Source organism: Suncus etruscus, chromosome 16 (assembly GCF_024139225.1).
Source record: "Suncus etruscus isolate mSunEtr1 chromosome 16, mSunEtr1.pri.cur, whole genome shotgun sequence".
Classification (NCBI taxonomy): domain Eukaryota; kingdom Metazoa; phylum Chordata; class Mammalia; order Eulipotyphla; family Soricidae; genus Suncus; species Suncus etruscus.
Genome location: NC_064863.1, coordinates 57,262,790 through 57,288,214, shown reverse-complemented (window position 1 = coordinate 57,288,214; position 25,425 = coordinate 57,262,790). Strand labels below are relative to the sequence as shown.

The window sequence follows — 25,425 nt, the reverse complement described above, 5'->3', positions numbered from 1 at the left end:
AGAAATCGCCCCTGACTTGGGGGACCATATAGGACCCGGGGTGGGGGTGGGGAATTGAAACATGGTCTGTCCTATGCTAGTGCTTGCAAGTCAGCTGCCTTACATCCTGCGCCACTCCTTAGGCCCCTGAATGTTAACTTTTTTAAATTGAAATTCTTATCTTTTAAAATATTTGCCTCTATGGTGCATCCTACTTCAGAACCTACATTTATAAATGGAATCTGCTCTTGTAACATGCTGCAATTGCCAGGACTGTAGAGCAAGGTGTTTATTTCTTCCTACAGAAATTGACCCAAAGAAATTAATAATTGAATTCAGAACTAGACATCAGAACACCTGTCCAGCTTGGGATAGTTGAAAGCATCAAGAAAGTGATACTCTATATAAAAAACCCTAAAGTCTCTACAAAAAAATCTTCTAGAAACAATAGACTCATATAGCAAGGTGGCAGGCTACAAAATTAATATACAAAAATCAATGGCCTTTCTATACACCAATAGTAATAAGGAAGAAATGGACATTAATAAAACAACCCCATTCACAATAGTGCCACACAAACCCAAATATCTTGGAATCAACTTGACTAAAAATGTGAAGGACCTATACAAAGAAAACTATAAAACTCTGCTGCAAGAAATAAGAGAGGACACGTGGAAATGGAAACACATACCCTGCTCATGGATTGGCAGGATTAACATCATTAAAATGGCAATACTCCCCAAAGCATTGTACAGATTTAATGCAATCCCTCTAAAGATACCCATGACATTCTTCAAAGAAGTGGATCAGGCACTTTTGAAATTCATTTGGAACAATAAGCACCCTCGAATAGCTAAAGCAATTATGGGAAAAAAGAATATGGGAGGAATTACTTTCCCCAACTTTAAACTTTACTACAAAGCAATAGTTATCAAAACAGCATGGTATTGGAATAAAGACAGGCCCTCTGATCAGTGGAATAGGCTTGAATACTCAGAGAATATTCCCCAGACATACAATCACCTAATATTTGATAAAGGAGCAATAAAACCTAAATGGAGCAAAGAAAGCCTCTTCAACAAGTTGTGTTGGCACAACTGGCTAGCCCCTTGCAAAAAATTGAACTTAGACCCCCAGCTAATGGAAAGAGATTACCAGTGACTGCATCAAGAAGCTGGGAGGCCAGAAGATGTAAGAAGATTAAATCCAAATGGATGAAAGACCTCGATATCAGACCCGAAACCATAAGATATATAGAACAACACCTAGGTAAAACACTCCAGGACATTGAGACTAAAGGCATCTTCAAAGAGGAAACTGCACTCTCCAAGCAAGTGAAAGCAGAGATTAACAGATGGGAATATATTAAGCTGAAAAGCTTCTGCACCTCAAAAGAAATAGCGCCCAGGATACAAGAGCCACCCACTGAGTGGGAGAAACTATTCACCCAATACCCATCAGACAAAGGGCTAATCTCCAAAATATACAAGGCACTGACAGAAATTTACAAGAAAAAAACATCTAATCCCATCAAAAAATGGGGAGAAGTAATGGACAGATATTTTGACGAAGAAGAAATAGAAATGGCCAAAAGACACATGAAAAAATGCTCCACATCACTAATCATCAGGGAGATGCAAATCAAAACAACTATGAAGTACCACCTCACACCCCAGAGATTGGCACATATCACAAAGAATGAGAACAAGCAGTGTTGACGGGGATGTGGAAAGGAACTCTTATTCACTGCTGGTGGGAATGCCATCTAGTTCAACCTTTATGGAAAGCAATATGGAGATTCCTCCAAAAACTGGAAATCCCATACGACCCAGCTATACCACTCCTAGGAATATACCCTAGGAACACAAAAATACAACACAAAAATCCCTTCCTTACACCTATATTCATTGCAGCACTATTTACCATAGCAAGACTCTGGAAACAGCCAAGATACCCTTCAACAGATGAATGGCTAAAGAAACTGTGGTACATATACACAATGGAATATTATGCAGCCGTCAGGATAGATGAAATCATAAAATTTTCCTATACATGGATGTACATGGAATCTATTATGCTGAGTGAAATAAGTCAGAGAGAGAGAGAGAGAGAAAGACACAGAATGGTCTCACTCATCTATGGGCTTTAATAAAAATGAAAGACATTCTTGCAATAATAACTTTCAGACACAAAAGAGAAAAGAGCTGGAAGTTCCAGCTCACCTCATGAAGCTCACCACAAACAGGGATGAGTTTAGTTAGAGAAATAACTACGTTTTGAACTATCCTAGTAAGGAGAATATACGAGGGAAATAGAAAGCCTGTCTAGAGTAAAGGCGGGGGTTGGTGGGGAGGAGGGAGATTTGGGACATTGGTGATGGGAATGTTGCACTGGTGATGGGGGTGTTCTTTACATGACTGAAACCCAAACACAATCATGTATGTAATAAAGTTGTTTAAATAAAAAATAACTTAAAAAATAATAACTACTATCCTGATTAAAAAAATGAAAGTATCTCTTATCTTTTTTGAAATATTAAGAGGTCAAAAATCTTTATCTGAAATCTTCATTTGTAGTCTCATCTGGGGATCAAATCCTGAGTAAATTTATTATACATCATCTAGATGCTCAACAAATTGTACACTACTAGCCTATATCCCTCCCTAAATAAAAATGTGGCTCTCATATTTCATTGCCTAAAGCTTACCTTCCTATAAGCTTGCAGTTTTACTGGGCTTTTGAGTACAAACCATTCATCATCTTTCAAGTTGTTAAGGAGAAAAGAAACCTGTTTTTCTTTGTAAGCTGCTGTGAGCAGTTAGTTGCACTTTTGGCTGCTGTCATCCTACATTTTTAAATATTCGATTTTTTTTCATTTTTAAATATTTTTGTAATTCCTGTGGACTTTAAAATTCTGCTCCAAATTTAGGCTCATCTGCAGACTAAGATAAAAGGCAAATTGTATATCTAAGGTCTGATCAGTGGGTTGTATCTTCACGTTTTCTGTGACCATATGGGATGCTAGGATTCGAACCCCTGTCCTTCTGCATGCAAGGCAAATGCCTTACCTCCATGCTATCTCTCCGGCCCCATAATTTCTTTAGGCCCCTATCCAGAGACTCTTCAACATGCCAGTGTGAAAATTATTGACAATAAAAATTGTAATGCTCTATATATACTTAATAGTTTGGTGACAGATAAAATGCTGTGTGCTGGATTTCTGACCGGAGGAACTGATTCCTGTAATGTATGTTTAGATATAAAATAAAATTATTTTCTCATTTAAGCAGAATTTCACATACAAGATATATTTTAAATTTTAATTACTTTCCTATTTTATTCTATATGAAGTATTTCTAGACTAATTTGTCTATGAGGGAGCCAAATAGCTATAGAGGTTCCAGTGATGTCCTTGTCCTTGTGGAGTTTTCAGTATAGGAATCTTTACAAAGGATGAATTCTATAGATAATAAAATAAATAAAGTGAGCCTTATTGCAAAAAAGGGAACTCAGACCCCCAGCTAACACCATGTACAAAATCAGATCCAAATTGATTAAAGACATTGATATCAGATCTGAAACCATAAGGTATATAGAGCAGCATGTAGGTAAATCACTCCATGACATTGAGTCTAAAGGCACCTTTAAGAAGGAAACAGCACTTTCTAAACAAGTGGAAGCAGAGATAAACAGATGTGACTATATTAAGCTGGGAAGCTTCTGCACCTCAAAGGAGATAGTGCCCAGAATACAAGAGCCACTCAGTGAGTGGAGAAACTATTCACCTAATACCCATCAGATAAAGGATTAATATCCAAAATATACAAGGTACTGACAGAACTTTACAAGAAGAAACATCTAATCCCATCAAAAAATGGGGAGAAGAAATGAACAGACACTTTGTCAAAAAAAAAAAATACAAATGGCCAAAAGGTACATGAAAAGATGCTCCACATTACTAATCATCAAGGAGATGCAAATCAAAACAACTATGAGGTACCATCTCATGCCTCTGAGATTGGCACACATCACAAAGAAGGAAAACAAGCAGTGCTGGCAGGGATGTGGAGAGAAAGGAACTTTTTTTCACTGCTGGTGGGAATGCCATCTAGTCTAATATCCAATATCTAGTCCATATTGCTTTATGGAAAGTGATATGAAGATTCCTTCAAAAACTGGAAATTGAGCTTCCATATGATCCAACTATACCACTCCTAGGGATACACCTGAGGAACACAAAAATACAATACAAAAATCCCTTCTTCACACCTATATTCATTACCGCACTATTTACAATAGCCGGACTCTGGAAACAACCAAGATGCCCTTCAACAGATGAATGGCTAAAGAAACTGTGGTACATATACACAATGGAATATTATGCAGCTGCCAGGAGAGATGAAGTCATGAAATTTTCCTAAACATGGATGTACATGGAATCTATTATGCTGAGTGAAATAAATCAGAGAGAGAGAGAGATAGATGCAGAATAGTCTCACTCATTTATGAGTTTTAAGAAAAATGAAACACATTTTTGCAATAATTCTCAGAGACAAAAGAGAGGAGGGATGGAAGGTCCAGCTCTCAACATGAAACTCACCACAAAGAGTAATTAGTGTTGTTAGAGAAATAACTACATTGAGAAGTATCTTAATAATGTGAGTTAATGAGGGAAGAAGAAAGCCTGTCATGAGGACAAGCTGGGGTGGGGTGGGGAGGAGGAGATTTGGGCCAGTGGTGGTGGGTATATTGCACTGGTGAAGGGGGTTGCTCTTTACATGACTGAACTCATACAATTACAATCATATTTGTAATCACGGTGTTTAAATAAAGAAAAAAACTAAAAAATAAAGCCCTGGTGATATCAGCCTAACAACTGTTGTATCAGAAGTGTGGCCAAATTAGCATACCTGTATCATGACAGCATCACTGTCAGTGATGAGGCAGGCCATTGAATAAATGGTGATTCTGGGTGAGAGATGCAGCAAGCATGATTTTGGCAGGATGGGGGCTTGGCCCTTCTTCTTCTCCTGAGATGTACAGCTTTGTTCTGCATAGGCTATATAGCCATAATCTTCCATGGCTCAATTTAGCAGTCATTAGAGAAAAGAGTCAGTCTATGAAACTGATCAGTTCAAACATGAATTTGGTATTATTCTATGTAACTTTCTCATCAGATTTACTGTGATTCTACTTGGTTGACACTACTATGAAATTTTGAGGTGTCACGTGGCTACTTGTTGCACTTTTAGGATCTACGGATCTGAAATAAATTTGGTGGCTTGGCAGTTTAATAAGGTTAAGTTGTGGAGCCTGGGCTTTTCTGATGGAGGGTGTGGGTTGCTGTGCTTCAGGTAGAAAGAGGAATCTGCCCCATCCCTTCAGAGAAGGACCCAGAGTTTTCAAACTGGAGCAGACTACCTGGGAAGTCTTCAGCCATCATTTTCTTTTCTTGTCATAAAGATTACCTCATTTTTTTCTTGTAGCTGTTTAGTAGTTCATTGTGTAGTATAACACTTTTACATTAGTTTTTTGAACTATTAATTACTTTTTTATGACCTTGATTCCCTTAGAAACTGTGGTTAATGTTGTAGTGAACAGAACTTATGGTTGTAAAATGAGATTGCACTTTGTTCTAATACTGGAGATCTCCAAATGGAAATTTGGAGATCTCCAAATTTCCAAATGGAAATGCTGGGTGTTTAGAGGTAGGGTGGCAATGGAGAATATACACATGGCCTGTCTCATGCCTTTAATGCAGGCCTGCTACTACTAATCATTATTTTAGGTTTGTAAGTATTATTTTTTGTTTTGTTTTGTTTTGTTTTGTTTTGTTTTGGGGCCTCACCTGGGGGTGCTCAGAGTTACTTCTGGCTCTCTGCTTAGAAATCGCTCCTGGAAGGCACAGGGGACCATATGGGATACTGGAATTCAAACCAACATCGGATGCTTGCAAGGCAAATGCCCTACCGCTGTGCTCTCTGTCTGCCCTTTCTAAGTATTATTTTTTAAAGACTCCAATATTACTGTGAAGAAATTTTAAGCTAACATAAATTTATGTCATGTAGTTGGCTTTGTATTCAATTATAATTATAATAATGAATTTGACTTTGGATAAAGATCATATACTTTATACTACAATATATTACTATAGTGGCTGGAGCAATAGTAGGACATTTTTTCTTGCATATAGTTGACCTAGGTTCAACCTTCAACATCCCCTATAGTTCCCAGAGCCTGTCAGGAATAATTTCTGAGTGCAGAGCCAAGAGTAATTTCTGAGTATTTGGGTATGACCCCCAAAACAAAAAAAAAATACTACAATGTATTATAACTAAAAAATGATGCTACTCCTAGGCCTAATTAGCAATCTAAGAAGTTATATTTGATCCTGAAAACAATTGATAATTTTGAAGACTTTAAAGTGTGTCTTCAAAAAAATTAATAAGATTAATTAATAGTGTCATTTAGGTTTCTTCTCAGTAATTCTTCCTCAGGAAGGCCTTGACTGTTCACCAAAACCCAATACACAATTTCTAAAGAATCATTTTGCTCTATGCTATGTATTAATATTTCATTAAGTAAATTCTTATTTGTCTTTTCATTATAATATAACTTCCATGTTACACAAACCTTGTTAGGTTCATTGTATCTAGACTACTAGGAAGTATATTTAAATTAAGAATTATATAACAAGTATTAAATTAATAAATGAAATGAGTAGATAGTTAATAATATGGTCACTTATAAACAACATAATATTTTGTTTTGTTTTTGGACTACACCCCTCTGTGCTCAGGTATTATTCTTTGCTCTGAGCTTGGGGATCCCTCTTGCAGTACTCAGAAAACATATATGAAAACCAGAATATAATTGCTATGGAGTAAATATGAATTTTTGATGTACAAGGCAAGTGCCCTGCATGTTTTACTACCTCTTCAGTTACAATATTATGTTTTATGCTTTTGTAAAAATTTGGTGTGTCATCTAAAAAAATCCAGAGTTGAACACTTTTTTGATGAGAGAAATTGGTTTTATTCTCTATAAACAATGAATACAATATAACTAATATCTCATCCAAAACCCATGTGTACATTCATTTCCATTAAGAAATGTGAAGGATCTAATTAAGACTTCTTAAATTAAGTTACTTTCAATGAGTAATACTGTCTTATAGTATCAAAAGAACTTGGATTAAAGTCACTTGTCAGAGGCTGCTTTGATGGTTATAGTTGGTTTCACTGGGGTGGAATTCAGAAGGGGATAGGTAGAATCTGAGTCAGTACACTGATTCACCAATCTCTCTTGGTATTTCTTGGGTGGACCATTCAGCTGACCAATTTAAGGTATGTCTAGTGTTTATTTTTCAGTGTCTAACTCAAAGAAATTTTTCTTTCTTCCTTTAAATCAGAGATGCAGAGTTGTCATCAACACTAGTTAGACAAGTTTTGTGCTTTTACATCCAGTCCTTAAAATCCCAACTATCATTGTGGTTGGCACATTTGCCAGATGACTACGGATCAGAAAAAAAGAAACAAATAGCCTTTATTCTTATTAACATTAACAGCCTTTATCTTAGCACAACATGTACAGGTAAGTTTAAAAATTATGAAATATATAAAATTATATTTCCTTTAAATGAAACCCACCTAATATCTGCAATATAGTAGTTTGGTGTGGAATTTATAATTTTTGGGGTAACATTTTGAATTTCTTCTTTGGAGAAACATTTGGTTCTGAAATTTTCTGAAATATATATTTGTATCTGAAATCTGTAGTTTTATGCAGTGAGTTGGGAAGTATTTTAAATGGGTAATAAGCTATTTAATGTAAATAAATTACTAATTATGTCTCAAAGACATAATCAATTTGTCTTTTGCAAATTAATATTTCATTGTTTTGATGGTGATAGTTATACTGTCTTCCATTTTTCATTTTATAAAAATACTCTAATTTTAAAATGACTTGAATTTAAAATGATATGAAATATCACAGTACTGATGTTTTCTATTTTTATTTATTTCTATTTTCTATCATATGCAAAAGTATTTATTTTTATTTGTAAAAAATACATGATCTAAATAAAATAATTGTGTGTAGACTATTTACTTAATTGCTTGTAGTTAGCTAGATTACTATCATTTTAAGTGAAACAAAATTGTATATTTCATATATATTCAGTTTATAGAGCATTTTCATTAAATATGAAAAGTAGAAAAGTTACCTGAACCTTTTTATAATTACTTACTGCTTAGAAAACTGTGAATATAAATTTTTTACAAAAATATTTTTCTTAAAATATGCAACTTTACTTATTGGTTGAGCCCTTTAAGACACATGCAAATGCTTATATATAATTTTATATAAGTATTACATAAAAATGTGATAAGGACGAACATGTACACAATCTATTCCAAGAAAAAGATGTCACACCTGTTTTAAATATGTTAAGAGGAAACAGCATGGTTTTGTTTGTTTTTCTTATACAAAACTCATTACCTTTATACTAGGTGGAGAATTCAAAACAATACTTGTTCTTCCTCCTTTACCTTCATCAGTTTGACAGTTGTTTGAAGTCCTAACCTGAAAAACTTCTATGCATTAAGTTTTTAAGCACTTAGCTTACTTACGTGCTTTATTTTCTCAAAGCGAGGCATTACTGTGATTGGCCAGGAAAACACAAAGGAAATTAATTATAAGTATGGATTTGGAGTTATATTTGAAAAAAATTTGGCTAATCCTGTGGTTGAATATGGGTGTACATGCTATGAAAAGACAAGAGAAAATAGATTTTTAGAAGTGGAAGTAAAAACTAAAACTACATGATATATATTTCCTAATCCCCGCACCTTTTCAGGGTTAGTAATATAGAATAGAATAAGCAAAAAAATCTCAGAAAAAAGCTGTGATTTTGATCTTTGCAAAGCTAACACTGAGATTTCACAGCCCTGAGTTCTTTTTCCTACAGCTGGATATAATTAATATTTTCTACTTTCCCCTTAGTAATACCTCTAAAGCACTTTTTCAGAAGAAATTGCAGTATGAATTACCATAAATATTTTTTGTTTCAACAATTGGATTTCTTTTTTTTTAAATATCTTTATTTATACCATTTGATTACAAACATGATTGTAGTTGGGTTTCAGTCATATAAAGAACACCCCCCTTCACCAGTACAATATTCCCATCACCAATGCTCCAAATCTCCCACCACCCTACCCCCCCTGCCCCAGGCCTGTATTTGAGACTGGCTATCAACTTCCCTCATTCATTCATATTGCTATGTTAGTTGTTAGTGCAGTTATTTCTCTAACTGCACCCACCACTCTTTGTGGTGAGCTTCATATTGTCAGATTCCAGCCCTGATCGCTATTGTCTCTGAGAATTATTTCTCCTTATGACTACATAATATTCCGTTGTGTATATGTGTCACAGTTTCTTTAGACATTCATCTGTTGAAGGGCATCTAGGTTGTTTCCAGAGTCTGGCTATTGTAAATGTGGAGAGAAAGGAACTCTTATTTACTGCTGGTGGGAATGCAGTCTGGTCCAGCCTTTATGGAAAACGATAGGGAGATTCCTCAAAAAACTGGAAATTGAGCTCCCATATGATCCCGCTATCCCCTCTACTAGGGATATATCCTAGAAACACAAAAATACAATTTGAAAACCTCTTCCTCACACCAATGTTCATTGCAGCACTTTTTACAATAGCCAGACTCTGGAAACTACCAAAAATATTAGCTAAATAGTTGAGTGGGGTTTTTTTTGTTGTTTGTTTCTCTAAAAGCATGTCTGTCACCTTAAAACAATCAGTTTATTTTTTTTATTTAAGAGTATGGAACTACAATTTTAATATCAAAAGTGGTTACATAGCAGAAAAGTATCTGTGAGATGACAGCAGGGATAATAAAAATGAAAAAAAAATGTGGCTAGGGTATAAGTTCAAGGCAGAAGCATTTGTCTTGTATGTGTGAAGCCTAGGGTTCAACTTCTACTACTTAGAAACAGAAAGGAAAATAGGAAAAATAGAGCAAATTATATTTTCAGTGAAAACCACTTGGAGTTGGAGTTATTTCATTTTTCCACATTTATTTATCTATTTTATATATGAGTTCTACAATAAAGGTTGAGCAATGCACACCCTGTGTTGCTTGGGATTCACCCCTGACTTTGTGTTGAGGGATAAATCCTGAGGTATTTGGGGAACCAATATGGATCAAACCATAATCGGCCCCATGAGAGGCAAACACCTTAACTCCTGTAACTAATTATTGAACATCTTTTGGGGGGAGGGCATATCTGATCATGCTGTAGCTTACTGCTGGCTTAGAGCTCATGCTTGCTCCTGGTAGTGGTTAAGATACCACATAATTGAGGAAACAAAAATAGGGTCTCACAACTGCTAGGCAAGTGCTCTATATACCATAGAGCTACAATCATATCCCTTAGACATTTTATTAATCCAGTTTTAATAGGTATAGATTTATTAGGTTTTAAAATTATATAATTTATTAAAGCAAATCATAAAGATGAAACAGTTTCTAAATCTGTTCAGAACTCTTGAGATAAATTCTTGAATATGAAACTAGTCAAACTGAAATATTCAAATATAACCCCCATTTAAAAAGTAATACAGAAAAATGTAATTAGTAGAGTTCATAGGAACCATGAAAGGGTGTGAGAGTCCTCAGAGCCTTCCAATAGTAATTTCTAAGCTCAGAACCAGGAGTAACTTTTGAATGCTGCTGAGTGTGGCCTCCCCCAAAAAACAAACAAACAAACAAACAAATACATGTTGTTATGATTTTTGAAACCTATCAAACAAGACTGAGACCCACAGCCATGATAAAAGTTAAGAGAACTTACTTTTAGTTAGAATAGCAATAAATGTTTGCCTTGGAAAAGATACCCATTTTGCACATATTTTATATAGAAAATAGTATAATATACAAACACAGTTTTATGATCTTATATTTTGTGTTTGAAGACTTATTTCCTAATCACTACATGACAGAAAATTAGTTATTCCTCAAGGAAAAGGTCAGAATTAATTTTGATAGTTACTTACCTCTTTTCTGTCTGTTCTTCATTACCTTTTGGAAACATTCATCTATTTCTCTAATTCAATGGTCCTCAAACTATGGACGGTGGGCCACATATTGTATTTATTCCCATTTTGTTTCTTCACTTCTAAATAAGATATATGCAGTGTGAATAGAAATTTGTTCATAATTTTTGTTTTTATTATAATCTGGCCCTCCAACAGTCTGAAGGACAGTGAACTGGCCCCCTGTTTAAAAAGTTTGAGGACCCCTGATTGATATTATCTAATATGAACTCTGTAATATGCTATATATCCCAGTTGTAAACTATAATATAAAATAACTGCATATTTAAAATAATATTTTGGACCATGGTGTGGTCATTATTAGAGGTTGATGACTCTTTTGTAAATTTTTTATTAATCAATTTCAAAGTAGATTCAGTATAAAATAAATTCTGAAAGGCTTTAATAAAGACATATCAGAGTTGAGTTATGGAACTCAGTTTGTTCTTAAATTGGTTTGAGGTAAATTTTAGGCAGAAAAATAAGAGCGAACAAGAGCATATAAGCATGAAAGGCTCTGAATGAACAGGAATTCCAATTATTTTGAAATAACTGATACATATTATATGTAGAATGTTGGGTCCGAAGTCAAGACCAATTGATCAGAGACACACAGGATGCAAAAGCAAGGGTGTTTATTGAAGCCCAGATTCCAGCATGCTGGGATCAACCAGTTGCAGTGAGGTGGCAACTCCATCCCAATTTACATGTTTACTTTTATACCCAGATTAAAGAATTTTCAAATGGGCTATGTGACTATTTCGGGAAATGGCTACACATTGCATCATTGCTTATAGGGCACTGGCTGATTGAGTGGGCTTAATAACGATTTAATGAAGGATGTAAACACGATGTTGGCCAGATGGTATGATCAACTAGCTGGAGTAGTAAGACAAACGAGGTATTCCAGAAACTTGTATCATTTATAGTAAGAGGTCTACTGTATCACCTGAAGCCTGCCATAGCTGCCGTCTGGTTCTTTTATATACAAATGTAGATTGGACATGAAGGTAAGATTGGCCTAAAACAACGGTGAAATTTAGAAAGTCATGAGGAAAAACCAATGCAGTCACAGAAAAAGTATTTAAAAACATAGTGGTGGAATTCAAAATATTCTCTTCTGACACCTCAGTGGCATATCAAGTAAGAGTAACAGATAAGATTGAGAAATATGCACTTGCCTTGCATATGCAGGTTCACTTCTGAGCACCCTTATGAATTCCCCCAAGCCAATCCCTGAGTGTAGAGTCAGGAGAAAGCCCTGAGAATTGCCAGATGTTCTTTGAGAATTGCCAATTCCACCCCATTCCCTCCAATAAAGTTGAATACTCTTTGAGCCATAGTCATAAACAAGCTAATAAAAGAGATGGATAATCTCAGACTTAGTTCTTCATAGTGTGTTTTCTCTGTATATAGTGAAACCGATACTGGGTCATGATCAGAATTTTAAAATTATGTTAGGCTACACGAAAGAACATCAGAATGTCCCATTCCCTTTTTTTCTTCACTACCAACTCCTGCAAAAATCTTTATTTATGAAACCCCTCATAAATAATTGAAGGAAATCAGATGCTAAATGTAGATAACATACCAACCATATAATGTTACCATATAACATACCAAACATATAATGTTTACATGCTTTTTGCTATTACTGTGTGTAAATTGTGAAACTTCAAGGAGTAAAAGAGAAAATATTCATAATATGATGAATTTTCTTATGTCTATAATATATGTACATGAGTACACTTTTTTTTTGTTTTGGCAGGCCTGTTACATTTTCACGCAGATCCTTGCCACTATGGATGATCGCCCTCATTGTGTTTGGAGTGTTGACAATCCTGGGAATCACTATTGGTCTCCTTGTTCATTTTCTGGTAGTAGGTTAGTAAACAATTCATTTAAAAGTGTAAATTTAGGGGTCGGAGCAATAACACAGCAGTAGGGCTTTTGCCATGTACACAGCTGACCTAAGACAGACTACAGTTCGATTACGTGGCATCCCATATGATCCCTCAAGCCAGGAGCGATTTCTGAGTGCAGAGCCAGGAGTAACCCCTGAGAGTCACACCGGGTATGGTACAAAAAACCCCTAAACCCCAAAAAATATTTTAATTTATAATACATTTTATTTCTACTTGTTCAAATGAGTAATCAATTGAAAGTAAAACAAAATATTATTTTAAAATATTACTTTAAAATTACCATCAAGCACTGAGCACTTGTTGACATGTATCAAACACTCTCAGAAGTTATTTTGAATATACACAGGTAAAGGAATATATCATACAGATATATGCAGGCAGAGATATATAATTGACAGGAAGAAAAAGTAGTCTACTAAGATGATATGAAATAAGTTCATTTTAATTAAAACAAAACTTATTTTATGTGAAGATAGACTAGAATATTTTATTTACTATTTATTTATTTATTTGTGTGTGGATTGGGACATATCCAGGGTGTTCAGTGGTTACTCCTGGCTCTGTGCTCAAAAATGTCTCCTGGAGAGAGAGAGAGACATAGAATAGTCTCACTTACCTATGGGTTTTAAGAAAAAATAATTTGGGGCCCGGCGGTGGCGCTCGAGGTAAGGTGCCTGCCTTACCTGCGCTAGCCTAGGAGACGGACCGCGGTTCGATCCCCCGGCGTCCCATATGGTCCCCCAAGCCAGGAGCGACTTCTGAGCGCATAGCCAGTAGTAACCCCTGAGCGTCACCGGGTGTGGCCCAAAAAAAAAAAAAAAAGAAAAGAAAAAATAATTTCAGTATGGTGAGCAGTCTCAATGACACATTAAAGGTGTGGTTAAAATTTTATGATGATGGAAAACTAATAATTACTTTCCTTGGGTTGGAGAGGGTAAGGCATTTGCATTATGTATAGCCTATCCTGATTGGGTCCCTGGCATGCCATGTGGTTCTCAGAGTCAGAGAAAAGTAATTTCAGAGAGTAGAGTGAGGAGTGCATCCTGAACAATCCCTGTGTTACTCAAAAGCAAACAAAATAATTTTTTTTGTTTTCAGAATGTAGTTTCTTAGAGTTAAATGTGTTAAATATTTGAGAGTTTATTTACTAGGCCTGGCAATGTATCAATGTCTTGCCTTTTTGATAAGCCTACAGTAAGCAATGTTTATGTCTACTTGTTTTAAATAGAAATTAAAAATAACCTTAATGAAAGAAGACATTGAAAATAAACAATTTTAAAAATTAAAATGGAATAGTTTTAATATTATGTACAATGCAATATATAACCACTATAATAACTATTAGTCTGTAATGTAGAAAACCCATGACCTCATGGAAGCTAAATTAATAATATTCTTTGTCAAACTTATCTATAAATTATTTACTTCTAACACCTATTTAAAATTTATAACTTTGTTTCCACCATCTTTCTAACTGAATTACAACATAATAAATATTTTATTATAGTAAATCATATTTAAGTTAATTATTTTATATCTTCTTTTTGCATTATTATAAGATGGGTAGTTGAACAATTAACTTTAACTTAAGTATATTCTCCTTAATGCTTTACTTATTTATTCATTTACACAGGACAGTATGCAAAGATAATAATAGTAGTACAAAATTTGATTATCTAAAACTACTTATATGCTTGACATTATTTTATGCAGAATATTCCTAGTTTATATATTAGGAGTCAAATATTAAAGGTGAGATGTATAATATATAAAATATCTTTTTATTTATTTTTGTATCTGTGAATATTTGGATGAAAATATAATATATATGAGCTTTCCAGTTAGATACAACACTTTTTTATCTTGGCTTTTTGTATTAGCTACATTAGATAAGTTTCTGAATGTCTTTAAGATTATATATATCCTGAGAAAATGGTTAATCTTATATAGCTTCTAAAAACCTATCTATCAATACAATAGAAAATTAATAAAAGTTAACTATTATTATTTATAGCATCAATAGATCATTCCATACAAGCTGGTCAGTTATAGTATATAGTCCTTATGTCTTTGTCAAGATGTTGATATTATTTCAAACATTCTCCTACTATTTATATTCAATTATTGGTCTTAGTAACACTTTCACAATATCTCAATTTTTAATCTATTGTTCTAAAAAGATCCAAAGGAATTATCAATACCTAACATGAGTACTATACTTATTTATTTGTGCTGTTATCTGTTCTATATATTTGCATTTTAAATACACTTAATCAATTTTGAACCTATTTTCACAGAAAGCAGGATCTACTATTATAGCGGTAGTTTTAAGGTGCTGAATATTACATATAATAAAAATTATGAAAAGGAGACATCACCAGAAAACAACCATCTTAGTAAAATTCTTGAAACAAAGGTTAGTATTTTTCTATATTCATTATTAATTGCATCAAATATAATAATATTCAATAAGTTAATGAATATATAATATATTTAGTAAGTTATTGAAATCTTTGGTTGACTATGTTTTCTTTAACAGATGTCTGATGCATTTGAAGCTTCTAACATTTATAGGCAATATATTAATTCTCAAGTCATCAAACTGGTGTAAGTAATTAATGATAACAATAAGAAATGGAATCAATCTATTCTATATGCCATTACTTTTCAAGTTTCTCATGAAAACAAGTAAAATGAGTAAAGGAATAAAACAAGACTACTGATAATTCATAGTAATTTTCCATCAAATTTCTATAAAACAGTGTTCATTTAAGCTAAGTGTGAAGCTAGTTGTTCAGTATAAAAATCAAATCACAGATTACACTACTTAATCATGTTCATTGTATTTTTGAGATTTTATCAGTCCTTAAATTACAGTTTACTTTTACCTCTTTAAAAATGTTTGAATTTTCCTTGGATTGCTATCTTATAATCTAACATTTTAATGTAGCACTAGTATAAATGCATGCCTTATCTCCTCATACCTTCCTATAAGACAGCAAAATACCCTGTGAAGTTTCTCTAGATTTTTTAATATGGAAAAATTAACAGAACTACATAAGAGTTTTACTCCAAGAATATTTTTTCTAGCATTATTATTAAAAGTAAACTAGTTATTTTGTTTTCCATGCAAGCGGGTTTAGGAGAGCACAGACTAGCAGAGCAGTCCCAGTGTAGGATTTAAAAAATTTGAAATCTATACTGACATTCAACATCCTTAAAACCTTGAAAGAGTCTTTTTGTTATAATTTTAAATCTGATCCCTCTCTATGAAGTATTGATAGCATTTATACTACTTTTTTTTTGTTTGTTTTGGGGCCACACCTGGTGACACTCAGGGGTTACTCCTAGCTACGTGCTCAGAAATATCTCCTGGCTTGGGGGACCATATGGGACACCGGCGGATCGAACTGCTGTCCGTCCTAGGCTAGCGTGGGCAAGGCTTGCACCACTGCTCCCAATATTTATACTACTTTTTATCAAACTTTGTTTAGGATCAAAGAAGATAAAAATTATGACTATATTGAGAAATTAACACAATTCAAGTAAAGGCTATTATTGCTTTTTAAGTTTAATTATGTACTAAATTATGCCCTTTATCCCTCATCCCTGGAGTTCTGGAACCCCTGAAAATACAAGATAGATAAATAACTCATTGAGCATTTGTTACTATTTTAGTATTGGAACTATATCAATGATGAAAATTGAATGGTTCAGATATCTCTCATAGGAAGGACAGAATAATTCTCTTTCAGCCCCCTCTTCCATGCTATAAAAAGCATGGACTTAAGGAGAATAAGACAAACTACAGAAACCTTGCTATGAAAATAATAAACTTATTTAAGCAAAGGACAGATAATGGTGATTTATCAGTCAAAAGGTTGATGATATGGTAGGAAAACCCAAAGCATAATAATGTCCACTAGTCAGTCTTTGAGGTTGTTTACTTCCTAATATTGTCAAACCAGTCTGCCCTGCACAACAAAGTCAGATTAATGTTCACAAGCATGCTCTAATCACCACTTCTATTTAGTGCTACCATTTCTAACATTAAAGACATTTTTCTATCCAAGATTAATACCAAACACAGTTATCTTTGAATAATTTGGTAAAGAAAACGGTATATAGTGTTAGCTGCTCAGATAACTGAGTCAATTATATTTACTCTAGATTTTTATTAGTAGTTGTGTAATTTTGAGCACATGATAATATCTCAAGTCTTAAGATAAGTCATTTTATCTATAAAAATCATGATAATGATCTTTATGCTTCAAAGTTGCTGTGTAGGCTAAGTATTGTATTGTGACGTTCTCTGGGAACTGGGTTGAGGTTTGGTTATCCCACAGTTCCCTGAAGGGAAACGGAATTCCCATTCCCTTCATTAAGGACAGAGGAAGCAGTCCAGTCATATAGATCCACAGCAAAGTAACCACACAGACAAGAGGGTAAAAAGAGGCAAGAAGTTTGGACACAAAACCCTTTACTTACTAGCCAGCTGCTCCAAAATAAACATGCTTTTAAAAGTAGTTGGAACATAGGATGCATCTTATAAATGTTCTTTATTATTATTACCATTCAAATGTTCTGCAGTACTATCCATTCTCTCTGCATAATGAAATTTTCTGTTTAGTGTTGAAGCAGCAATGGAAATATTTTAACTTCAGTGTACATGTCATTTTCCCCATGAATATTTGTATTCTTTGAGTCCAATTACTTATCATTACTTCTATCTAAAATAATATATTCTTTCTCATTTAAATTCATATGTATATATGCTTATATTCATAGAAATTTGGAAATACCTTAAAGGTAGAAATCATATCACAGTCATGCTTATATCACCGAATAGTGACTAAACCAACTGCTTGCTTATAGAAATAAATGATGAATGTTTAAATAAATTATCCCAGTTCTAAAGAGGCACATCAATCCTATACCTTAGGGTTTTTTTTTCTTTTCAATTTGTATGGATAGTTTTCCTCTAAGCCTAATAATCTAGCTTTTATGCATAAAAATTTCACCTAGTAAGCAGGTGAATAGTTCTTAAGTTGAAGTTACTGCACAAATATATAAAATACAAAATTGAAATAGTAAACATCAAGAATTAGGTAGCCATAATTTATTTCCTGAGATAGTAAATATTAGAAATTTCTATTTCCTAGCCACATACAAAACTTTTATTCTATTTCTAGTCCTGAAAACAATAATGTTATTGCACATATATGGCTGATGTTCAAGGCTCCAAGAGCAATGAAAAGAAACACAAAATCAAAAATCGAAAACATCTTATATCAGATGCTGAGAAAAAACTCTGACTTCATTACAACAGATCCTAAATCTCTTACGCTCATGGGTAAGTATATTTTAGATGAAGGCAGGGCTGCTTTCAATTTTCTATCCTTTATACACCATTAACAGGAGGGACAGAAATGATGCTCAGTTTTTCAAAATGAATAGATTATTGCTTTATAATAGAAAAGTAATGTGTATTACTTATGAATGACAAAACATAAATGTATATTCCTGGAGTGGTATTTTTGTATTATAGAGAAACTCAATTTATAGTTTTTTGAAAAATATATTTATTGATTTTATAAAAGACTGAACCAGTCGATATTCACTCCACAGTAAGTCCCTTTTTCCCTGCATCCATGCCAATGCCAATTCTTGTTCTTTGTAATTTGTACCAGTATATACACCAGGAGCCCAAAAACACAATGCAGAAAAAGGTCTTTGCATCTCTATGTTTGTTATAGCACTAGTCACAGTAACCTAAACATGGAAACAACCAGAATCCTACATAAAAGATGAGTGGATAAAGAAATGTGGTACATCTCCAAAAAGGAATATTATGCAGCTTTTTAGGAAAAATAAAGTCATGAAATTTGCTTATACATGGAGAAATATGGAGAGTATTTTGTTGAGAAAAATGAGTCAGAAGAAGAGGGACAGACAGAATAACTTCACTCATTTGTGGGATATAATGATAATATGGTAATAATATCCAGAGACAATAGAGACAAGGGTCAGGAGAACCTGTCCATGGAAGGAAGCTTGCCACAATTAGTGGCAAAGTGAAGTTAGATCAGAAAGGGACCAGCTATTATTGTAATATTATTATAAAATGATCATTACACTTCTCTGTAATAGTAATAATTGGAAATGATTATTCTGAACAAGAACTGGGTACTGGAAGGAGATAAAGTGACATGTATGATACCCCTTCAATAATATTGCAAGACATAGAGTCTAAATGAAAGAAAACAAGAGAGAGAGGAAGAGAAAAGGAGAAAGAGAGAATGAGAGAAATATGAATAATGACTGTTTCAGAGGTGGGCAGAGGAGAGGACATGGAGAAGAGCAAGAATACACTAGAAACATGAGTACAGAAAATGTGCACTGATGAAGGGTATTGCATATTGTATGGTATGACTGAAACTCAATCATGAACACCTTTGTGAAGAAAAATCCAACTGCATTATGAATAACCTTGTAACTATGGTGTTTAAATAAAGTAATTAAAAGATATAACACACGTAATCTAATAATATAAAACACATGTAGTACAAAAATTAGTACCAAACTGTAAAATAATTTCAGGATCGACAAGCAGGAAACACTTTTTATTGTAAAGTTGATAGTAATATTTTAGTAGTCCTTTATTATATAAACTGAGTCCTATTTTAATAGTTTTTTATAATTTTCAAAAACAATGTAGGAACTGCCTTTATAAGTTAGGTTACATTTTGAACATAAATTTGTTAATGAGAGAAGTCAGTTTTATTTGTAAGGTTTTTATGCTCTAATGAAACATGTTGACAACTCTACATATGGTCTGTGGTAGAGTTTACACTTTGTTTGCGTGCGGGCCATGATCTGAATCCCAGAAGAGCATAAAACTGAACAAATAGATTGGGTAATAGTAATGAATTTGGTATTTTATTCTAGTAATAAATAATTTTTGTTGTTAAAATATTTACTTTTTAGCAACATTGTCATTAAGAGATCTATATCATGAAGAGATCAGTTAAAATAAATTAATCTTATAAAAAGGCATCATAAGTTCCCACAAACAATGTAGAAAGCAATTCCTAAGCATTAACTCAGGAAGTATACTTAAATTTTCATATTTTATTTAATACAATTATGACCTCATTCTTTTAAGATAGGTACTTTTAATTACTCATTTATTTATTTATTTATTTATTTGATTTGGGGGGCTGATGTCACACCCAGGGCTTTTACTAGTTCTGTGCTTAGAAGTAAACCCTGGCCGTCTTGGGGAACAATATGTGATGCCAAGAATTCAAATAACGTGGGGTTTAAGAAATATAGGGGCCGGGAAGATGGCACAGAGGTAAGGTGTCTGCCTTGCAAGCGCTAGTGTAGTAGGGGCCGCGGTTTGATCCCCCCGGCGTCCCATATGGTTCCCCCCAGCCAGGAGCGATTTCTGAGCGCATAGCCAGGAGTAACCCCTGAGCATCAAACGAGTGTGGCCCAAATACCAATATATATATATATATATATATAAAGGACAGTATAATAATAATACCCAGAAACAATAGAGATGAGAGCTGGAAGTATCAGCCCATGATAACAAGCTTATAACAAAGAGTGGTAAGTGCAGTTGAGAAATAACCACACTAATAGTTATCATGACAATGACAGAGAGAGAAATATAATGCCTGTCTCGAAGACAGGGGGTGGGAGGAGGTAGAAAATGGAAGGACAATGGTAATGGGAAATTACTGGTGAAGGGGGATGTGACTTCAATTCAATTACGGCTGTTTTTATAGCCATCTTGCTTAAAGAAATTATCTTAAAAATGGAGACTCAATTGAGAGCAATGAAAATACTAGAAATAGGGGCCGGAGAGATGGTATGGAGGTGGGGCTTTTTGCCTTGCATGCAGAAGGACGGTGGTTCCCGGCATCCTATATGGTCCCCCGAGCCTGCCAGGAGCGATTTCTGAGCATGGAGCCAGGAGTAACCCATGAGCGCTGCCGGATATGAGCCAAAAACCAACCAACCCACCAAACAAACAAACAAAAATATTAGAAACAAAACAATTATTTCACATCTCTTTATCTTGCTCTGTTGGTCTCAAGGTGAGAGTAATCATGTTATATGTTTCACTTTATGTTTTTTGTTCTATTTCAGAAATCAGTAAGGTTGCTGCTGAAAAAATTATCAACACCCGTGAGTTATATTCTATGTTTGTGATCATCTAAAAAATAAAAAAGAAGATTTTAAGTGCCCCTCATTTTAGGTGGTTTATGCACAATTTATATGCAATTCATTTAATTTTCACAACAATCCTACAGATTGGTACTAATTATTATTATCCCCTATGGAGATGGAGAAATTGAAATACAAAAAAAGTAAAAAAAAAAAAAATGCCCAGATTTGTCCCATTTGGAAATGGTGGGTTTTCAAACCAGGAAGTTTGGTTTAGAGTTTTTGTACTTCGCACAATCACTCACATTCTCCACATGCCATTGTGTCTTGGATGCACTATGCTAAGTATTGACATAATTGAGGAAGTGCTTTTTTCTTATATACCATTAATACAGTTCCTGTCCATCTCAGTTATAAATCTTTAAGTGAAGTGCCTTAGCTCGTTCATGGCTTTGTAATCACATAAACATTTTCTTATTTCCAATGTAACAAAAGTTTCTTTCCGACAGTTTGTGGGAGACGAGCAAGGACGTCAGCTACATATGATAAAGTCAAGGGAGGCTCCTCTGCACAGGAAGGAGAATGGCCATGGCAAGCAAGTCTGAAGAAAAATGGCAAGCACTACTGTGGGGCGTCTTTGATCAGCGAAAGATACCTTGTGACAGCAGCTCACTGTTTTAAAATGTAAGGACATTATGATTTCTGAGTCTAGGAAACCAATGGCCTTGGCAACGTTTCAGTTTTTGTGCTGTTCCAGCTAAATTATCACTTGTACTTTTCTTTTAAAAAAAAAAAACATATTGTCTGTATTAAAATTAAATAATACTAATCTTGTTAAAAGCAATAGTCTCAAACTATTGAAGGAATATGATATCTGCAATTTAATTTTCTTTCTTTTAGCATACTAAATTTCTTGCATAAACATGCTTAGTGTTTTGAAAAAGGGACCACAGTTTAGATAATTATACTTTAGATTTGAAATATATTTGGTAATTTTAACTATTGATGTGCTTATTTTATGAATACTCATTTATGATTGAATAAGCCACAAAGGATAGAGACTTAACCAAAGTGCTCTTCTATAATCCATGCACCTCCTGTATAGTTAAATTAACTTTTAAGCAGAGTATCTTCTATTCTTAAAATATGTAGCTTCCTGTGTCTTTTCAAAGGTATTACATTTTTTTACATTTTAGGCAAGTTGAGTATTAGATTTTTTTTTAAAAAAATTTCTCTGTCATGTTTCTACTACCTCAAAATGCAACTGGTTCTGATAGAACTTGAAATTTCCCTTGCAGTGATTGTGATAAAGTATGAATATTTTAAAGTTTATACCATGTTCTTTGGTGAAAGATTTGCTTTAATACTAGATTTTTTTTGGTGAATTTTGTAGCAAAAATAAAATAATTGTTAATAGCTATGACATTTAAAAAAAACATACTGGTCTGGAAAAAAGTATATTCAAGACACAATAAGACTTTCTACCTTACTAGAAAGAATGAAAAATCATTCATTACCAATACTGTTTATTTTCTTATGATTCTTATCACTTAATGTTTTCTTATGATCTATACATGAACAAATTATAATTCTATTTCATATACTTCACCCTCTGCACATGCTAGCTCCTCTGCCCTCATCATTTAGGCAAATATGACTTATCTGTTTATTATCTTACAAATGATTTTTCTTGAAAACATCTTCTATTTATACTCTGAGCATATTTCAGGTCTCCTATTTTATTTTTCTACTAATTATATACAAAATTATTTAAGCAATTACAATTGCATGAGTTTATACTCATCTCTCACTAGGTTTACTTTCTTTTAAATATTTGTATATAGTATATGGTTATTTTTTATATTATTTATTTATTTGTTCTATTTTTATTTATATCTAATATTCTTCACAATTCAGGGTCTTGAGCAAGATCTTTTGAAATGAATTTTAAAATATGAGATTTCATCACTTCTCACAGACTATTGCTCAAGGAAATGTTTTCCTAATGCAAATCTAGCAGCTAATACTATTTTTCTATTATTTTGAGATAAATACAAAATAATCATTTTTGTTTCTTTAGGACAAAAAATCCAAAAAATTATACAGTCAGCTTTGGCACTAGAGTAAGTCCCCCCTACATGCTACATTATGTTCAAGAAATTATTATCCATGAAAACTATTTCTATGGTAAACATCGTAATGATATTGCAATTATAAAGCTCACTGAGAAGGTTTCATTTAAAAATGATGTACATCGAGTTTGTCTTCCTGAAGCCACACAGATATTTCCACCAGGGGATGGAGTTGTTGTTACAGGATGGGGAGCACTTTCTTATAATGGTAAGTTTAGTGAAAACAATTTATAATGTACAAAAACAAGAAGAAAATCTAGTGACTTAGTGATAGTCTAAAGCTTTAACTTCCATGTTCAATACTCCTATTCTCATTCAATGGTGCATATATAATTTGTGACTTGTGAATTGTCTTCATTTGACATTTTCTAGAGGAGATGCCTTTGATTATAAGGCCTCCCAAACCTAACTGAGAAATATCTGACCTAAATATGTAGAAATAGATACAATAACATACAAAGATGGTTTTTGAAATGCACTTAAAATGATTATTTGAATACCTCTCTATAGTTTTGAGTGGTCTTTTTTATCTTGAGTAGACAAGAGTGGGGGCTATAAAGATACTACAGCAGTAAATGCACTTACCATGCATGTGGCTGTCCCAAGTTGACCCTGGAAACTCATTTGATCGCCTAAGCCCTACAAAGAATGAGGAGGAAGACCTTAGTACTGCTATGTGTGGCCCCAAACAAATAAATAAAAAGATAATTAATATGCAAGGATCAAGAATAGGGCTTCTACATAGAGGATGAAATAAAATTTTATTTTGTTCTGCATCAGAGATTATTGATCCTGTTGTTACTTTTAGGTGAATACCCAGTGTTGCTACAAAAAGCACCGCTTGGAATTATTGCTACAAATATTTGTAATGCTAAAGAAGCATATAATGGACTGGTAGAAGATGAAATGCTATGTGCTGGGTACCTAGAAGGAAATATTGATGCCTGTCAAGTAAGTTTTGTACATTATTCTCATTGAAGCCTCAAGAAACTCATGATAACACATTTTATAAAAGAATCAATTTGTAAATTGTTCTCTGTTTCTGTTCATTTGCACCTTGGTAATTCTGCCAAATTCAGCCTTGCAGTAAGCTTTTCCCCCCCTACATTGCAACATAAGTGTATAATGAATACTTGTGTTGGGCATATTATAAAGCAAGGGCCAATGTAAGTCTTTTGCATATATTAGTTTCTTTATTATCTTTTCTAGGTAGTTACTTTATTAGTACATTTGATAACTGAGAAAATAGAGGCAGAGAAAAGTGATTTACATAAAATTGCAGAGTAAGTGGAAGAGCTGGTATAGACAAATTAACATCTCAGACTGCTCTAAACCACTTCTATTAAAAAACTGGCCTCAAAAAATTAATTACTTTAAGTCATTTAGCTTATCTTTCTAGTTCTTTATAGCTATAACTCTGCTTATTTTCTTAGATAGGAAGTTATATAACCAAACTATATTCAAAAGATATGTATTCCAGGGGTCAGAGTGATAGCACAGCTGTAGAGCATTTGCCTTGCATCGACTGATCCAGGACGATCCTCGGTGTCCCATATGGTTCCCCAAGCCAGGAGCAATTTTTGAGTGCATAGCTAGGAGTAACCCATGAATGGCACTGGGTGTGGGTCCAAAACAAAAAAACAAAACAAAATATATATTTCAAAAGGATTCTTATAGAACTAAATTTTGCAACTTACTGGTTCATGTTTTCAAGTAAATTCATATTTTAAGTAAATATCCCATGGAATCGATAGTAGATTCTTGACATTCAAAAATGGGTTTAGATTTCAGAGATTTATAATTTGCACTTATTCTATGGTTTCTATGAATCATAGATTAAAAACTTCATTTGGTAATGAATATTCTTTGTTTTATTTAGGGTGATTCCGGAGGACCACTTGTTCATCCCAATAATCGAAATATCTGGTACCTTGCTGGAATAGTGAGCTGGGGGTTAGAATGTGGTAAACCCAATAAGCCAGGTGTATATATGCGAGTGACTTCTTATAGAAGCTGGATTGCCTCCAAGACAGGTATATAAGAGAAAAAAAATCTTGTTATAGCTATCTCAGGTCATTATTGCATTGTATTTCTAAGCCATA

General features: G+C 33.7%; 1 protein-coding gene across 1 annotated transcript; it reads left to right on the top strand.

The window, feature by feature from the left end:
- The first annotated feature begins 11,939 nt into the window (after positions 1–11,939).
- LOC126032160 (transmembrane protease serine 11B-like protein) lies at positions 11,940–25,364 on the top strand. Its single transcript, XM_049789854.1, has 10 exons — positions 11,940–11,989; positions 12,857–12,972; positions 15,311–15,429; positions 15,553–15,620; positions 18,206–18,366; positions 21,174–21,212; positions 21,701–21,875; positions 23,272–23,531; positions 24,132–24,274; positions 25,203–25,364. Exons 1-10 carry the CDS (start codon positions 11,940–11,942, stop codon positions 25,362–25,364), a joined length of 1,293 nt encoding a protein of 430 aa, XP_049645811.1.
- The last annotated feature ends 61 nt before the right edge of the window (positions 25,365–25,425 follow it).